At 33.7% G+C, this 20,161-nt stretch overlaps 1 protein-coding gene across 11 annotated transcripts in view; it reads right to left on the bottom strand.

Annotated features, from left to right (window-relative positions):
- TCF12 (transcription factor 12) overlaps positions 1–20,161 on the bottom strand; it is a 391,020-nt gene that overhangs the window by 39,120 nt on the left and 331,739 nt on the right. For all 11 annotated transcript variants that reach the window (XM_043921192.1, XM_043921189.1, XM_043921191.1 and 8 more), the window contains 4 exons: positions 10,690–10,795; positions 9,503–9,642; positions 9,088–9,232; positions 8,348–8,412 (listed from right to left, as the gene is read on the bottom strand). In XM_043921192.1, the coding sequence (XP_043777127.1) occupies positions 8,348–8,412; positions 9,088–9,232; positions 9,503–9,642; positions 10,690–10,795 (456 nt within the window). The remainder of the gene's footprint in view (positions 1–8,347; positions 8,413–9,087; positions 9,233–9,502; positions 9,643–10,689; positions 10,796–20,161) is intronic.

The following is a 20,161-nucleotide window of genomic DNA, read 5'->3' as shown; positions in this document are numbered from 1 at the left end:
TTAGGACTACTCCATTACATAAAAACTATAGAAGTCTCAGTTTTAAAACTAGGATTAAAGAGTATCATAAATATTCTAATACAAGAGGCATAAATAGATCATAGCAACTTCTTTATTATCCTAGTTGAAAATAATTTAAATTTCTAACTGCTAGAACAAAAAAGAAGTGACTAGAAATATAAAATCAACAAGTTTGATAAACAATCTTTCTAGAATATACTATCTAAATAAATTTTATGTATTAGAAATAATCTTTGTTGTTGCTGTTTAGTCAGTAAGTAGTATCTGACTCTTTCATGAACCCATGGATTGTAGCCCTCCGGGCTCCTTTGTCCATTGGATTCTCTAGGCAAGAACACTGGAGTGGGTTGCCATTTCCTTCTCCAGGGGATCTTCCCGACCCAGGGATCAAACCTGTGTCTCCTGCACTGACAGGCGAATTTTTTACTACTGAGCCACCAGGGAAGCCCCCAAAATAATCTTAGGAAACTTATTTTTTTTGAAGAGAATAGTCCTTGAAAATAGTTTCAAAGGCCAAAGAAAATGATTTTTTAGAAGTTACCCCTTATTTCTTTTAAAAAGTTCTGTTTGGTTAACATTTTTGCTAAATTTAGCTCCTAATGATGTGTATTGTAAAAAAAAAAAAAAAAAATTAAGCTTGCTTTTAAAGGATATTTTGTCACCTTTGATGAAAGTGAAAAAACGCTGGAAGTTCTTCAAAAAATGTTCCCTAAGTAATTTATAGACTTTACCACCTAAGAGTTTAACATATAGGGATGCATACATTTTTGTACTTTGGCTAAAGGTTTTGTTGCAATACTTTATTTCACATTGCTGAAAAAAAAAATAGTAACAGAAATTCATTCAAGCTACATAACTAGCCATAAACATTTAAAATGCCTCCCTAATCCACACACCAACAATTCCCAAGAGCTCTTCTCTAGGACAGTCCCATTACTATAACAGGTATCATAAATCATCTTCATATCTCAGCACTTAGGGGAGATAAATCAACTTCTTTGGAGAATTTGTGGTCAAATATTTTAAAAAGGAAAACTACTTGTGGGTGCAAAGTGTCATCCAATAGAAATAATCTTGCTCTGAATAAGTTGAGAGCTCTAATAAATTTAAAGATGCCCAAATTACAGCATATAAGAGGTCTCAGCACTGGTTTTAAAGACAGTGTAATATGTTGAAAAAGCCAGATACTGTGAAAGGCTCATGTAAAACAAAATTCCACGGGTCACAATCATTGAACAGTAACAGCTTTCATTTATTTTTTTTTTAAAGGTGGCACTAATTAAATTGTTAAGCAGTGATTAGAAATGAATATTTCTCTATCAATTTGCTTGATGTTATTAAATTGCAATTGGAAATCTCTTTACACACCAACTCTTTCTGAAGACCCAGATCTAGAAGTCATATATACAGGTTGGAAAGTAGTTTTATTTTTTGGCCACACCATGCAGCTTGCAGGATCTCAGTTCCCTGACCAGGGGTTGAACCCAAGGCCCCAGCAGTGGAAGTGCCGAGTTCTAACAACTGGACTGCCAGGGAATTCTCAGGTTGCAAAGTCATTTTAGAAAAACACAGTTATCAAGAAGACGTCAAAAGACTTCGTAGGAAGACTTAGTAGTAAGGAAGTGGTATGCTATAAGATCAGTGTTGTTGGTTTTCAGCTGTCAAAGTTGTCACCTTTTAAAAGTTGCTACTTTTCACACATGTGAAAATTAACTAAAAGGTTATACTTTGGTTCCTAATACATACAGTGATTTATTGCAACCGTAAGTAAATTAGGTGAGGTTACCAAACTCCAACAAAAACATCTCAACATATCCCTTTATTTTTGTAAATCATTATTTCCCGTGTTTAAGATGCATATAATTATAACTTTTATGAACAACTGATGCTGACTACTATGAAATATGTCTTGACTATAATATTGGTAAGGGAGGGAAGGACTGATAGCACTAATGGTAGGTGGGTGAGGAGTGAGAGAAGTTCCAGTTCCATGCAAAACTCTGACTATCATAAACTAGACCTACTTGCTGACTTTCAATTTCCTTGTCTATATGAATTAATTGCATGAAAGCACTGGAGAAATAGCATTCCCTCTGTGTCATACCTCCCTGCTTTGTTTTCTTCACACTGCTTACATCAATCCCTAATTGTCTAAACTTGTTTTCTTGTTTATCATCTGTCTCTTTTACACTTTTCCCTAATAAAATGTATGTTCCAGAGAGTAAGGACTTCTCTATCTTATTCAGACAAATGTGAATTACACAGCCTTCTGCATTAGCTTCCGATTCTACAATGGTGCTGGTAAGCAAACACTTGCTAAAAGAATGAATGAACTTAAGAAGTTGCCAATTGAGTACCTCTTTTAAACCCCTGGATGTATTTACCTAGGGTCCTTCTTTCTTTTACTCTTGCAGTTCACTTAATGCATGTTTTCTGAGCACTCCAGGCTATTTCCTTTTCTATTTACCTGTGTTTTATCTCTTGGTAATACCATTCTTTTTTTTAATACCATTCTTTATAAAGCATCAACTATGACATCTCTGTGAATGCCTCCAAAGTGAACACCTCTATTCTAGCTGCTATACACCTCCATCTGGGAATATCTTTCTTTCAGCTCAAGCTCAGTATGTCCAAATGCAAACTTTGCATCACTGATGCAAGCTTCCCCAACTTTCCATCTCTATTCTTGTGTTTTCTCTATCTCAGTCAGCACCAGCATTCTCACGGTCACCAAAACCACTCTCACAACCCTCTCCTTTCTCCTGCCCCTCTGCCCTTCACACCACAGACACCGATGCCCACAACTCTCTGTAATGTTTTTGGGATAGGCATAAACATTCTCATCACTGTGACACTACTTTAAACTTTTACTAGAACTTGTAGCTCTAGTAAAAGAAGTGGCTGAACTATTTAAGTCTTTATATTCTCTTTCCAACCCATACATAATTCACTGAGCTATTGTCCTCAACCAGTTTTGAACAAATCCCATATAGCAATTCCTGTTGCCGACTACATAAAACAGAATGACATTCATCGTATTCCATAATCTGGTTACAAAAAAAGCCTTTCTACCTTATAATTTACATAAAGCATTATATACAAAGTATTTTTTTTCATTTTTTGAACACAGTTTTTCCTTTCAAAAGGCCTGTTTCTTAACTTTTCTCTGATGGATTCTAAAACATGTCAAGGGCCCAACTGAACTATAATGTTTCCATTTACACTCACTTTTACCTCCCTTATAATCTTAGAGTAACTTCTTGTTCTTGTTTTAGTCACTAAGTCCTATACAACTCTTTGGCGATCCCATGGACTGCAGCCCACTAGGTTCCTCTGTCCATTGGATTTCCCAGGTCAGAATGCTGGAGTGGATTGCCATTTCCTTCTCCAGGGGATCTTCCTGACCCAGGGATCGAACTGGTGTCTCCTGAATTGCAGGTAGATTCTTCACCACTGAGCTACCAGGGAAGCAATCTGTTACCTCTCTTTGGTCTTTTGCTTCACAATATGCTTTATATTACCATTTTTGTATCTCTCTCCTCAACTACAAGGTCTTTGAAGGCAGGGACCTTACACTGTTCAACACTGAATCCATCACTGTCTGTCACTATCTTGCACAAGTAGGTGCTCAACATTAAAAAAAAAAAACAAAAACCCAAAAACTTGAGTGATTAAATCACACTTGAAATTTGCTACAATATTTTTTGATAAAAAGCAGGATTCAGTAAACAGTAGTATTTATCTCAGCATTTATATAGTGGGGTTCAGTAACAGGAATACCTAAGAGGAGAAACAAGTACTATTACAAAGATGAATTCGCTTACATACCAGTTTTATGGTATAAGTTTTGAGAACAACAATACAGTAAGGTTCCAATATTTTGGAGAACTAGTGTTGATGTACTAAGCTGTCCATACCACATCATTAGGCAGGTATGGGCTTTTGAGGGTATAGACAGACTATTAAGCCTTATTTCCCCTGATAACTCTGCTATTACAGCTAAATAATCCCTAAGCATGTGAAGAACTGGTTTCTTCAAAGAAGGAAGTTTATATTTTAGAGTCATTTATCACCATCTTGCAATGACTAAACAAAATGATATTACATATAAAATGGGTGTGAGCTTTTACAAAAATCACTGTGAAAACAGAAGTGGGACCAAAAACATTATCAACATATAATTTCTGGTATTTTTATTAAAAACACCTTCTCCATTTGTATAATAAAAGCCATTTTCTCCACTCACTCATCACACTCCCTGGTTCTACTTTGCCCTAAATTAAAGTGATGACAGACGATTATTATTAATACTTTTCCTGAACTGACAGAGAACCTGGAAAATTACAGGACTTTTTCTTGTCCCTTTTACTTTCATAAAAGGAATGTGTACATGGAAGGGGGAGCAACAATATTAAAATAGCAGAATAACACAAACTTGGTAGATCAGAGATGATTTCATTAAATTTCACCTCTGTATATTTATTCTATTACCATATCACATACAGACTATACAGATTCCATAGAAACTGTCGTGCTACTTTTAAGAAATTCTAAACATAGGCTTTACTTGATGAAGAGCATTCTAAATCAGGAATACATTACTTTTTGTACTTTCTGACCTTGAAGAACTCCTACATAGATGTTTCAAAGGAAAAAAAAAGAAAGAAGAAAAAAGTCAGTTCACTTAAAAAACGGGGATGGGAGTGATTTAGAATCTGGAGCATAAACACAAATAAGAACTCATTCCGCATGCAGTCCATGGTCCTCATACTGTTAAATGACCAATGATGAATAACTCCCAATACCTTCTGCCAGGCTTAAACGGTAATATGCCTCATTTTACTGCAACAAATGAGGCTCCTCCTCCTATCAGTCATGGTCTATTCCAATCAGCAGGGTGCCAATAAGCCAGAGGCTAATGAAAAGGGCCCCAGACAAAAAAGAAACAATGGAGTGCTCCCAAGGCCAATCCTGGAACTGTGAGCCCAATTTTTTAAACACTACAGTGCACATTTCAGTTAATCTTTATTATGCTAATGTTATTGAGTCTAAGGAACAAAGAAACTTATTTCATGAATAACTTTTAAACGTCAACTTCCCTGAATTTTCTTTTCTTTTGTTAGAGACTACTGACCATTTAACTATCCAGATTAAAATACACCCACACATACATACACACACTCTATCTCGTTTCTCTCTCTCTCTCTTTCCTTTGCTCTGAGGTAGAAATCAAAACATAAATTATCACAGAGAAGTCTGATATAATCAACAAAGTTAAACAGTCCTCTTGTTTGATCTCCTCTAAATTAAAGACCAAGTGTTTTGATATGGTATTAGGCACTGAAATAAACCAGATGTTTCTTCCTCTATATAACTCTCCATGGGCACAATCTTAAAGGGTTATTGTCTGGCAAACGTTCAGGGAAACACTGAAATGGCACGAATATCCAGATTTTCCTTCCCTTCTATCTACCCTAGTTTATTATCTAAACTAATGCATAATCCATAGGGCTTTGGGAACTTTGTGTAAATACTTTCATGTACAATTCTCTTTCTAGCTATCCTGAGATTAAGACCACAATTATCCAGGCTTAAACCTAAAATAAAGGAATCTTTGCAAATGTATTATCTGGCCTTCCATGTTTAATCACACAGTATTCTGTGTGCTCTTTAATACCTAAACTGAAGAACAAAGGTTGTACCCTCTGATGTTTCACACATGAAAGACCATCTAAGACATATATCAGACATTCAGGGAGCTAGAAATAACTACTAATGACAATAGCATAGCATTTCTCCATCTAAACCTGGATGCTGTATTTAAAACATCACATTCTAAAGAACTGCAAATTTCAAATACTCATGGTCACCATTTCCAAAGATCTGTAATACCTAACATCAAAAATTCTGATATGAATGTCAGACTCTCAACTGTAATTGTCATAAAATTCCTTCTCCTCATCTCTTTTAATCCTTCCTATCCCTAATGTAATGCTTTTGTTTTTCAGGACATTTTGACAGCACTAAAGTGAATATGAGTTTGCAATGGAAGTTAGGGAAAGAATATGTTGGGGGGAGGTGTCTGGTGTGGAGTAGGGCAGGAGATGGATTGAAGGAAAGGATTTGAAGTGTGCAGACTATGGCATGCAGTGATGGAGCAGATGGAATGCATCACCATCAGCTATGACAGAAATGATTTATGGAATGACCTGGCTGCTCCTGCCTAGTAACAACACAGGATGACAGAGCTGAGTTTCCATGACAACCAAAGCCCACCCACTAACTAGATTAAACATTCTTCCCTAGCTTCCACTTACACTGAATTTAGATTTTCTTTTCCAAATGCCAACTGGTTCAGCTAGTATATTGGTTATAATATGGGAGAATAGTTAAGGACTTCAAGGGTAACTGAAAAGAAGCTTGAAGGATCACCACTGAGAACATCACAAATTCCTGCCTGCCTATCTGCCAAGGATCCTTTAAAGAAGTTTTCCTTGAATAAAGTGAACAAAAGAATTTTGAGAAAAAAGCCCCTGAAATATAGGTTATATTTTTTTTAAAGTTGCCTAATATTAAAAGTTCAGATGTTATTTGTCTTTCTACACGTGAAATATTTGCTACTGAATTCTTACAAATCAGAGGAAGAAATCAGCAAGTAAATAAAATACCCGAGAGGCACTCATTTAATATTACAGAATAATTTTCTTTCAAAGTAGGTAGTTTCACCATGTGGGGTAAGTTCAGAAAAAGGGAGACAACTTCCTTTAACCTTCATCAACACCTTATAAAATAACAGTCACTGTAGCACTGGTCTTTCTGGAAGTACAGAGTAAGTGAAGCTAGTCAGAGCAGATCTAATCTAATACTAGGCCTTACGCGTCCTAGCTTGGTGATCCCCAGAGCAGGTTATTTAATCTTTCTGAGCCAAAGTTACTTAACCTTTTAAACCTTAGTTCCTCATCTGTAACATGGGAATAGTAATGCCAACCTCACAGGGCTTTCTTGAGGATTAAATGAAATGAAGCATGAAAATGCTTAGTATAGTGCCGAGCACCTAGTAAACAAACAAATTACAGATGATATTTTTGTGGGTTTTGTTATTAACATCGTTTTTGTCATATGATGCAAGACTGAATTCAGTGAACATTTACTGAGCTCTATTTTACGTGGGCCACCACTACGTGGGAGATGAATCTGACCTGGCTTCATTTCTCAAGAAAAACCTGTAGTGCTGTGGACAGAGAATATTTACATAAAACCATATACAAAGAGGTTTATCTCCTTAAATGTTCAACAGCTGCTTCCTACTATCCACACATTAGGTTCCCTATGAACAGCAGCAAATATGTTTGACAGAGTTAACTGCATTTCATAGCAGAACATAAGTAAGACAACTCTGAGAAATCTGAGAGCCATATCACTCAGGAGGAAAAACGAAAGAAAACGCCTAAGGAGAAACTTTAGAAAATACAAAGCAGAAATGCCTCTTAAAAACTTAAGATTTGGAATCTTTATGGATTACTAGTAAACGTTCTCCCAAAAGGATAGATTTCAGTTTAATGTTTTAAGGATCAGACATTAAAACCAATCACTGCCTTTATTAAAGCAAATCACTGCTTTGTTATTAACATTCTGGTTGTGATGTAAACTAGTCACTGAGGAAAATATTATGGGGTTCCTTCAAATCAGTTTTACTCATTTAAGCATGGGCTCCTCAGTCAATCTGTTTTTTTGCTTTTAGGAAAGGCGCGCATCTCCTATGCCTTGAATGAATCAGCAGAAGATTATTTTTTCCTTTTAAAAAATATTAAAATACCTTCCATCTTAGGAAAAAATCCTTATAAAAGCACTTCCTTCTCTGGATCAGAAGAATAACAGCTACGTTTCTTGGCTCCACTTGGCTTATTTTAACGTGCAACTCACAAAGTATATGTTTAAAACTAATAAACAGATTTAACAATTAATCTCAGTAATCCGTCCTTTAGGCTTTAAAATGACTGAGTTTTTATTTATTTTTTTATTATTATTATTTTTTTTATGACTGAGTTTTTAAAATTTTCCCTACATCTGTTCCATTAAGACAAAACAGATATTTAAATTGAAATTAGAAGGACAGTTCTTGTGGGAATCAGGTGGGAGGTGTTCCCATCAGTTATTATAAGGGCAGTACAAATCAATACAAACTAAGAATAGCTCTAAATGAGTAATGAAATGGTCCTGTTATAACTATCCCCTTTAACTATGCCACACACTGCCCACAAAATCAAATCACTGCAATTCAGCAGTGTAGAAATCATTCAGCAAAATACGTAAAATCAATACTCACAGATGCCAAAGCTTTTCCAAGTGCATCACCTGTCTGTGAGCTTCCAGCAGCATTTCCTCTGGTTCCTGAGTATTTCAAATAGGAAAACAAATCAAGAAGTTTAGCAAGTGAGCAGGCATGCTTTTTAGCACTTTGCCATTTTTTCAATGGTGTTCTCCACTGCACATCTGTCACAATAAACCAGCAAATAGTAAACTAAAGGAAAGACGGATTCCTTACCAGTTTCTGCATTAATGAAAATCAGAAACGTTCTTTTCTTCCTTTCTTTCACACTTAAGCTCAATACTAAAAAACATGTTGAGTGAAAAGGTACAAATTTCCAGTTTTAAGTAAGTACTGGGGATGTAATACACAATGTGATGACTATAACTAACACCGTTGTTTGTTATATAGGAAAGCTGTTGAGAGTAAATCCTGAATTATCATCACAAAGAAAAAAAAATTTTTTTAATGGCTTTTATTTTATATCTATATAAGACGATGAATGCTCACTAAACTTATTGTGATAATCATTTCAAGATGTTTGTAAGTCAAATCATTACACTGTACACCTTAAACTTACACAGTGTTATATGTCAATGATGTATCTTGATAAAGTTGGGAAAAAACATGAAAAGAACAAGTGTGTGTGTATATATATATATATATATACACACACACACATATATAAAAAAAAATGGGATTCACTAAAAATGCCCAAGTTCAGTTTTAAGGAGTTTTGCCAACCCAAAAGAGCTCACCTAGAATGCTATCTGATCCATTGATGGGAGGAGTGTGTGAGGCAGCAACGTAAGGTGAACTGCTGGTACTGGCACGGTGGAAGCTGGACATTGGTGGAAGACTTGTGTTTATGTCTGTTGGTGAAACTGAGTGTGGAGGATAACTCTAAAGAAAGAGGAAAAGAGATATGATCTATTAAATACATTTTCTCAATAATAAGCACATATAACTGGGCAACTACTATAATAGCTTATAAAGAACAACATAAATTAGCAACTGAAGAACTCATTTACTTCTTTCAAAAGGCATGAAGTAAGCCTAGAAGTATTTCAACATTCCGAAGTCTTGGCAGAATCAGATCTTACACTTGTAATCCAAAAAGAAAGACAAGTAAGGACAAAGTGTTGCTGCACCCTAGTCATGTGTACGGCCTACCAAGCGGTCATGTGAATGAAGGCTGCCATAACTACTGGATTGAGACATGTGGGAAGTGGAGGTCCCCAGAATTCCACCAAAACCAGGCTGGCTCATCCCATTTGATGAACTCCAAAGGTCAGAAGAATTGTGGGTCCCATCTAAGACAAAAAAGAGAAATATAGAACTTTCCTTAGCCAAAATTTTTTTCTTTTATTTTGATGATACAAAAAAATTCAAAGGGTACTCTCTACATATGTCTTTCCTCCTCTTTTCAATCTAGTCTTCCATATAGTTTTCTTTCCTCCAAACTGTACAGCTACTATTTTAAATGAAGGAATAAAGCTTTATAGTTGGGGAGTGGGGGAGAAATCTAAACTGTAGTAGGCAGGTCATTATAAAAATCCTCGTAAGATCTGACTTCATATCAGGGAGGGTAATACAAGTCCAAAATCTGGGGAGAAGCTAGATTAAACATTTGCTTAAATGGTATATCCATAAATATACCAAAATGTTCTTCATCTATAACAAGCAACGTATATTTTATCAAACATTCTCAAATTAGAATAAAGAAGTTTCTCTTATAGACAACCTAAGTGATTGATAATGACTCTATTATAGTCAGCCTTCAAATGAAGTGTGCTGGCAGTGACTTCACTCACCAATATAAAGTCAAGGAACCATTTATGTAGCAATTTATTGCTCTCTATAGTCTAAAATCACAGAAGATCTAATAAAAATGATTTGCTAGACATGAACTAAAAGAAGTACAACACTTTTTCTCTCTTAAAAGTCTTAATTCTGTTCTATGATATTCACCTTTTTATTTGCACTGATAATTCTATGAGTGTTATGAATCTGTCATTTAAACAAGAAACTAAAATTGTTAATAGCTTTTATACATTTAAAAATCCTAAAATGAGAAAGAGCAGCTCTACTCACTTTTTTCAACTGAAGTCCTTTTTAAATTCAATTAATACTAGATAAGCATGCCAATGCTTTGCTGAATAATTCAACTACATTGCACTCATCAATAATTAGCAATAGAAAACTTAAAAATTAAATTTTAACTTGCTTCAGCCAAACATATCTATATAAAAATGTCTGAACTTCTATATAGATATTCTCTTTCTTCACAACTTAAAAATATTAGCTAATATATAATAGATAGCCGTTGTAGTATTTGACAACTAGTTGGTAGTACTTACCTTGCATAAAGAAAGTGCTAGCAAACATACTGGTCGGTGGCTTGGGAGATGGATAACTAGGAGATTCACGGTTGAAGTCATCTGAATTTGGGGATGGTGCATATACCTTAAACAGGAAATTTAATTAAAATGTAAATTACTCTCACACCACTTATGTAAAATGAGTGCTACACTTCCTGAAGGGCCTAAAAAGGCCTACCTGATATCTAAAAAGACCTACGACAAATCCAAAGAAACTGCTTGAATCCTCATAAATAATGTCTAACTTGGATACTATCTACATGTTTGTTTTTAGCTGGTCACTAGAGGAAAAAGCCATTCTAAATATCCCTGGAATGAATCTATGTGTAACAATTATACCAAGTGACTGAATAAAGTCTCAAATGTTGACTCTGCTTACAAAACATAAATTCATATAGGCTCATGATTCAAACCTAGTGGAAACAAAAGTCTTTTGAATATAGCATGAAATAAAATTTGGGTTCATAAAATTCATTTTTTCCACTGCTACAAGATTTATCAAAATCAAAACGAGCTGGATTAAATGTTGTTATTCTTTACTATTATTAAAAGTTAACTGTGAAAAGCACAACATAATTGTTCAGAAACTTCCTGAACTTAGTAGGGTTGGCTGAAGTCTGAGCAGTTTTAATTCTTTAATTTCTAGTAAATTTTCAACTCTGGCACAGCTTTCAGAAAAATCTCATTTAATCTGTCAGAGCAGTATTAATTTCCTTTAGTAAACTTCTGCTTCAGATAAGCAAAGTATAAACATTTTGAATTGGCAAATGGCCAACATTGTCATTTCTCTGAAAAACTAAATGGGCAGCCAAATAACTATAATGATCAAAACATGATCAAACCATTCTTATGATGACTACTGAAACCAAGAAGAACAAATGTGTAACACTTAAGGTGATGATGATCTGTAAAAGTGAACCAGGAATCCAGAATGGAAAGGAGTCCTATTTTGAGCAGTGGATGAAACATTTCTTTTGTTTAGTCTGATAAGGGTACATCTATTTAATTTTTACTCCCAAATAAAAATTCAAAGTGTTCACTTAATGTGGAAAAAGCAATTAGCTCAGTAAAATTACGGGAGCATGTGTGAAAAAAGCATACACATTTATTTCATTTGTATTCATTTATTCTTTCTCTGAGACATTAACTAACTGCAAAGATTTCTGGCAAATTATCTAACCATCTGAAACTCCATTTCCTCATTTGTAAGACAGTGCTAACAGTACCTGCATTGAGGGTTAGGTTGATGGGAAGATCAGATGAGATAACACATACAAAACATTTAGTGAATCCCTGGCAGTCCAGTGGTTAGGACTCGGCATACTCACTGCTGAAGGCCCAGGACTGATCTCTGGTCAGGGAATTAAACTCCCATAAGCACACAGTATGGCCAAAAAAACAAACAAACAAACAAACAAAAAACCCTGCCTGGATTCCTCAAGATAGCTAAGGGACTCAGAAAGCTCTAAAATGTTTAGCAGGTAAGCACTTGCTGAGTATTAGCTAATAATATCATCTTTCTAATTCTTAGAGGCGTAGTTATACTGCTACATATTGTCCCTGTTCAGTACTAAACGACTATTTCTTGCAGTTTTTGTCCAGTATCACCCTTACATGCACAGTTCACCCTAAATGAAAGGTTGAAAAGTTCATTGTTAGTCTTCTTGCTGGCCATGCTATTACTAGCGCAGGTGTGTCTTTTTAATGAACTGGCCTTCAGGTTAGTTTCCCTCTTCTTATATCCCAGAGGGAAAAACACACATCTGTGGTACCTGAGAAGTTGGGGATAAGATATATTCCTAAGAATTACCCATAAAGGATTCTAGATAGGAGATTATACATTACACATATTAAACATTTTTCTATGCTTGATGTGCTACTACATAAAGAGCTATTATGTAAAGACAGAGTTAGGAAGAAAGAATTGGGTATATACAAATGTATTTGCAACGTATGAGGTATGCTGACAGGCATGTTATCAGGAAAGGAATTTTGTACTTTTTTCTTTTAATCCAGTTTCAGCATCTAAATTTAGCTTTAGCTAGATGTCCTCTGTCTCCTTTACCTATGGATTTTCCCAAACTAGGCTGAAACCACAAATAACAAAGATAAGAGTATATCCACAGATATAGAAAGAAAATACAAATGAGAGTAAAATTTAGAAGATAGAGTTAGAACATGCTTTTTCATAAATGCTTATCTACTATGTATATCACTGACATGAAAGTATAAAATATAAAATTTTCTAATTATATCTAGGCTATAGGTTAAAACAGTATGTAAATCTCATAATGATAACCATGAAAAACTCCAGTTTTGATGTGTCATTTCACAAAAAAAATCTATTGTTTGTCAGTTTAAATTTACATATAATCTCTCAATATATATTTATCTTTATTCTTATTTAATTCACTGTATTCATAAAGGTAAACTTACACTTCAAAAAATCTTAAATGTATGCAATTATAAAAGCAAAGAAAGGGATAAACCTGACTTTACTGATTTACAAATCGCTGTAAATAAAGGAGAATATGCTGATGAGATAATAGTTATTGGTAACTATCATGGAAAGCAAAAAAACCAAGATAAACCACACAACGCAGAAGAGGCTTGCCTACTCACACACAAAACTTTTGAAGCTGTATTGGGAACACAGGGCTCATTTTGGAGTCAAAGTTTTTTTTAATATTGTTATTGTTGTTCAGTTGCTAAGTTTTTAATGTTAGTTTTTATAGACTTCCAAAAAGTAAACGGGCTTTTAAAGAATAGATCTTATAAGTGAAAATGGTAAAGACTCTAAAAATACTATAAGCTTATCATTTATTTACTAACATAAATTCAAAGTTTTTATCATAATAAAGATGTTTTGAAAATCATGGTTCTAAAAGAGGCCCATCTAACAGCATTTCTAACACAGGCCAAAAAACTTTACTTTTGGTATCCTAACTGTGGCTTGCAGAAACATAGATGCAATGTTATGAAGCAGCAGTTGTGCCAGTTTCGATTTTTCAGATCAAAGAGTTCTGGCGGCAAAGCACAACTGATGTGGTCTTAAAGACTTTATTAACTCCAGATGTAGGGAAATAGTCAGCCAATTCCACAAAAAGAGCAAGTCTCTTTCAGTTACAATCAGTACTGGCCGCAAATGAAAACCAGACTGCTTATGTCATCTGATCACCTGCACACAGATGCCAGTTTTTTTCTAGTTAATGATCTAATCATACATTTAAATCTTAAGTATGATTTTGTATCACAACAAACAATCTTAAAATTAAGAAAAAGAAATGTGTGCTTAAGCTGATTAAAAAATCTACCAGGAGTCACACTATTTTAAAGAGAAATAGGAAAAGCATAATTAAGTAATTTTAGATGTTCTATTGAAATGTGGTCATTGGAAATTTTCTTTAAAATTCTAGTCTCCATTGCAGAATGTCAGGCTCAAAGGTGCTATCATGGGAATGTCTTTCTTTCTCAGGTACTTACATATTTTATCCCCTAGGAATGGCAATGAGAGAAATTTTTGAGTCTTGAGTGAATAGAACCATAACATTTATCCGGAATTGAATGTAACTGAAAATCTAACAAGATATCTCCCTTTCATTGTTAAGACTGGTTGAAAAGAATAAATTCACGGTAATATCTTTACTGTCCTCATTCCATCAACCCAAATTTACTTTTTAAGAGTGACAGAGTACTTCAAGCATGAATATTTACATTACCGTATACAATGATTACACAATTATCCTTGGAATGTCTTAGCTCAAACAACCAATTGGAGTCAAGTTAGCAAAAACATTCCTTTTTTCCTATTTGGATGATTCAGTTTAGTCATATGGATCATCCCAATTCAGGGCAGTCCACTCTCTATTTAGCTTTAGAGGCTGGAGTTGTGTACTGTGTTCTTACTTCAGAGCATTCTTCTTGTAATTAATATTAGAAACATCACTGCAAGGCAGAAAGGCATCATTTTCTTATAGTTACTCAGAAAAGATGCAAAAGAGTAGAAGTTTTTGCTAAAAAGACAATTTTTCTTTTTATCTTGTCACATCCAGTGATGAGTTAAAAGATGATGCCATTTCCTATGCGTTTAAAAATAGATCCAAAACCTATGTGGTAGCTGGTATCTTCAAATGTTTTAAGTGATGAGGAGACGAATTGGGAATTTTCTTTAGAATGTGAGAATAGCTAGCTATATATGTTAATGAAGATACCCTTCCACAGAAAATGAGAGAAAAGCTTTAGACAAGCACTGTTCAGTAAGTTTCAGTGATGATGGAAATGTTCCACATCTGAAAAGATGGTAATGTATCTATGTCTGTACAATACAGTAGCTACTCGTTACATCTGAATATTGAACACTTGAGATGTGGATAGTACAACTGAGGAACTGAATTTTAAATTTTAATTTAAATAGTCATTGTGGCTACTGGTTACTACTGAACAACACAGGATGAAATCACTTTTCCTTATCCAGCAGTTTAAAATTACATACACTATTTTGAAAGAAATATTCTAGAAGCCTCATAAACTCCAAAGCCTACGAAAACTCAAATTCTCAAACATTTTGGGAATATCTTTATCTAATTTGGAAAGAAGACAGAGAAGCTTATCAATATTTCCGAACATGCTCTAACACAGAAATTATTACCAATATTTCATTATGTTTAGGCTTCCATTAGCACTTTTGTCAAGATGGTTTTACTAGCAGTTCTCTTTAAGTTTTAATATGTTAAATACCATTAAACACTTTAATGTTAAGATTCAACCTCCAATGTTTGAAAAGTTTATGCTAATAGGAGAAATCATCTCCAGTAAACTCTTTTATCAACTTATCAAAATAGCAAAGCAAAACAAAATTATTTGGCTAACTTACCCTATCATCATAATTTTAAAATTAAAATGTGATATTATATTTAGGAAAACTACACTTAATTTATCTTATGTTTTAATAACTATATTTTGTATTAAGCAATAAAAATTTTATAAGATCTAGCTGAATATCTAAAATCTGAAAACAAACAAAAAACCCAAAACAGTCTAGGTCACTGGGAAAAAAGAAAACCTCAACCCAACTCAAATTCTAGCTTTAAAAACTGTAATTAAACCACTGGGCCATTAATTTAAAAAACTGGGCACATTTAAGGGTCAACACTCAAAAACTAAGAAAGAAAAACTAGGTAAATATTTTAAGAAGTTTTTAGTTATTGTTGATCAACCTATGAAGTCCCACACCCAGTAATACACCCGAAGTTTCCTTCTACTTCTGTATTTTGAGGGGTTTGAATTTAGTAAAAAGGCGTTGTTTTAAAACAAGTAAAATTTTTGCTTTAATAATTGGACTCAATGATAAGTGTGGTAGAAGTTAAGAAAGAAATTTTTAAAAAATGATTTACTATTGATTTTTCTGATAATTTTGGATCCATTGTTTTCTATGCATACTGACCTTACTGTATAAACTCAGACAAAGAGCATATCTTTAACATAAATTTCAAAATCTTAAAGTTCCTGAAATTCAGGTCTTCCCACTTTCTTGGTTCTTTCTTTAATCTAAATTAAAACAAGTATAACCTCAAAGAAAAAGACATTAAAAAAAGTAAGTACAGCAATTTAAGAATTTCCTAAAATCCAAGAATATTTAAACAAATGACAAATCTGATAAATATCTCAATATTTTTAGTATTTTAATATTACACACAAGTATCAAATTTTGCCATAAAGTCAGTCTACTACTTAAGTTTTTATGGTAATAATTCCAAACCTAAGGTGTGGGGAATATAGTTCCAGTACTAAATACTGTAAGAACTGAAACCAAAAAGCATCATAAAGCAAAATAAAGTAGAAGGACCAACTCAGGGACACATAAGCTATCTATGAAGATTCTTTTCATCTAATTAGTTAGCCTAATAAAATAACATGAAATTTCTGTAAAAAGCATACATGTTTATATTTTCAAAGTATCATCAATAAAAGGATCAATATCTTTCCAAGAATCAAATTCTTTCCAAGAATTTCCAGAGGATGTTTAGGGGTGAAATACTGTAAAACTTCCTTTCTAACAATAAGAAAAAAAATTCTAGCTTTCAGTACAAAGTAGCTTAAAATCAATTACTACTTCTACTGTCTAAAAAGTGTAGTTGAGTAACAGTGGCTTTCAAATGTGAGAATTTCTTCTTAGGTAAGTCAAACATATTTTAATTAATCTTAAGTTAACATCACTAGGTTTGTCTCATCAGTTCTTTATTGTAACCAGTATCATTTTTACAATAGGTACAATTTTTTTCCCTAAGAGATAAACCATGAAATTTTTAAGGGACTGGGTTTGAAATTCACATGCTAGGATGATATACTGAACACATCAATGAGTGTGACTTCTTAGCTATCTACATTTAAAAAATATTTATACCTAACAATAAAGCACCTGATCCCTTTCTTTAACATGTTCATGAGCTAGTGGAAAAGGACATAAATTTCTTTAAAACATTAATAAACCTGACCAGTGGCAACATACTCTCCTGGCAGGGGTTTTAGTTTTAACTTCCTGTTATTTGTGCTCACTTGAATAAAAAAAAAAAAAAAAAAAAAAAAGACCTTCTTGGATTCATACCTAGAATACAGTCTCAGTTAATCTTGGTAAAAGAAAAAAAAAAAATCAAAGCAGATGGAAGCTAAACTTGTCATTTAATGTCTCTAAGCACTGTAACTTTAGAGAATTCTTAAATGACTTCATGTTTTCCTCATAAAAATGTAGATTTAACTCTACTGGGTCCACAGATAGCCTGGAAATTTGAATTAATTTAATTAAACTTTCCTCTCTCATGTTAATTAGCAGTAAATCCCCAAAAGAACAGAACTGTAGCTCTATATGGTCTCATACTGGTTTCTGTGCTTTTATCAACCAAAAATGTTTATTTGAAAAATAAGTCTTAGAAGTATTCATAAGGCAATTTTAGCTCCATGCTACTCTAATTCTTATGAAAATACAAATTATGTGGAGAGGCAGGTGCCAAAACCATGGCTAAACCAATTTTCAATACTATGAGTTCTATTAGAAGAAACCTGCTAATTTCCTGCATTTAAAATCATATCTAGGATAGTTTTAAGTTCTTCAGTTTAAAAAGAAACCAGTAAAAAGCTGCTTGACAGACTATATCAATTAGCATTCATAAAACTGTAAATCTGATGAAATATGTAAAACATATTTATTTGTAAGAATAGCCTAGTACTTTTCTCAGTGACATTTTCTTTCCAATGTAGTACTTTGATACGACCAATAGTAAGGATTACTGAGATCTGGCTCTCTGCTATGGAGACCAGTTTACTTGTCCTTGGATAATAGAAGAGGAAAAGTTGCTCCTGGGAGAGAGACCTGGGTTCAGGTCTAGCCTCAAAGCTTACTAATGGGGCGGCAGGCGGGTGGGGGGACAAAGGGGAGGTTATACAAGTTACTTAACTACTCAGCACCTCATTTTCCTTACTTATAAAAGGAGGTTAGTAACAGCTAAATGACAGAGTGGTTGAGAGAATTAAATGAGGTAAACATAAAGTCCCCAGCAGAGTTCCTGAAACAGAGGAGCCCTTAAGATCATGTTAGTTCCTGTCTCTTCTTCCCCAGATTACATACAAAGAAGCTGAATGTTCAAAATGTGTTTCTAAGCTTTGGTTTTAAAACTTGGATTCCTGTGTTGTCTCTAAAAGATTAAAATAATTCCCTGATATAATGAAAAGAGCATCATGTCTGTACTTGCTGCAATTTTTGTACCTGGAACACTTTGTAGCATCTTCAGTTCAAGGTCTAGAAAATGGAGGCTGATGAGATCAAAGGAAGGCTAAAACTCCAGAATACCAAGGTGAAGAGAGCAGGAATCCTCTCCTCCCCAAACTTTCCTTGCTTTACCTCTACCATTCTCTACCTTTCTGCATAAAGGACACAATTTAGTCATATCTATGAGAAAACTGAGTGCAGGCCAAGTTCTTTGTAAGTAAGGAACCTCAGAAACCCATTATTTTTTCTTGCTATTTTTCAAAGTTCAGAAAATAATATTCAAAGTGATTTTAAGTCCCCTATTTATCATGAGCACATATTAATATCTTACAGCATGGTATATAATACTTCTACACAAAAATTATGTATGATACAGAACATTAACCCTTTCTCTTTTCAGTGAGGAAAATAGGGTTAACATTTTTGCCTTTTCTGCACAAAGATGCCCAAGCCTCTTATATTTCCAGCAATACAATATGGCCACATAATCTTAAATATACCAAAATATGAAAAGGTTCTTCTCTGATTAATCTAGAATTTTTCCTAGAGTCTGTTCAGTCTATTTATTAAATTATCCCAAGCATCCTTAAATATAGGGAATCAGTTTGAAAATGTAAAAATAAAAATCAGAAAAAGAGGAAAGTATTTTCCTGAAGCCTAGTATCACTCAGGATTTTTCACTCTATCATTGCAATATCCATAAAAGGACTTTAAAAATGAAATCAATGTGAGTTTAATGGCATTTCAAAATACCAATGTCCTATCATTTTAAAATAAATTGATAAAATGGAGTTATTAAAAGTGGGCTTAAACTTAACTGGCTCATAATGAGAATTATACAAAAAAATTTCATAACTCAAGTGAAGAAATATTATTTCAGACTCTGGCAATATTAATTTAAAGTGCTAGCTTTTATTATAAAGCATTAACGGGTAGACATTTCCCAATATATAAAAAGACGAGATTTTTAACAGTCTTTGGATAATAATTGTATACTATATGATTTTCGTATTGAAGAATAATAATAGTAATAATAATAATAGATAAATAAATTAGATGTGGTAAAAATAAAATACAGAGAGGAAAACACATATAAAAAAGAGTAAGGCCTTATGATAGAGAGGACTAAGAAAATATACCATTCTTTATGCATTTTTTAAGAACATAGAAGTCACCTTTGACCCATATCAAGCACAGGCTATCAACTTTCAGGCTACACTTCTCTAACATACCAGCCATGTCATCCACAGTAAGCCTGGAAATACTTAATACGATCAAAGCTGTTACCCACCCCCGCAATGTAGAACAAAGAGAAATGCTGTAATAGAGTGATCTGTGCTAGCAAAAGAATAAAATCTAAACTCAATTTGAGTTATAGTCTATCTGCTTCAGGGGTCTTGTATAATTAATTTTACTAAACTCACACACACACCATTTTCAAACAGACTATTTTACTTAAAATTGGACACAGAAGAAAAATATTTTCATATTTGAAAGACAGTTGGCAAGGAAATTATATAGACATCAAATTATTTCACCTATACTATGCATCTAAATCTACCTCTTACATTCTTCAAAGCTCTGTTTATATGGGTAGTGTGAACACATACTTTTTAACGAGTTTATGAAATTTTGGCTTGACTGTCATCTGTTAAGAAAGCTTACTCAAAAGTTAAGAACCAAATGCTA

Source organism: Cervus elaphus, chromosome 12, assembly GCF_910594005.1.
Source record: "Cervus elaphus chromosome 12, mCerEla1.1, whole genome shotgun sequence".
In the NCBI taxonomy this organism is placed as follows: Eukaryota; Metazoa; Chordata; class Mammalia; order Artiodactyla; family Cervidae; genus Cervus; species Cervus elaphus.
The sequence above is the reverse complement of the archived record's forward strand: the minus strand, read 5'-3'. Positions and strand labels throughout refer to the sequence as shown.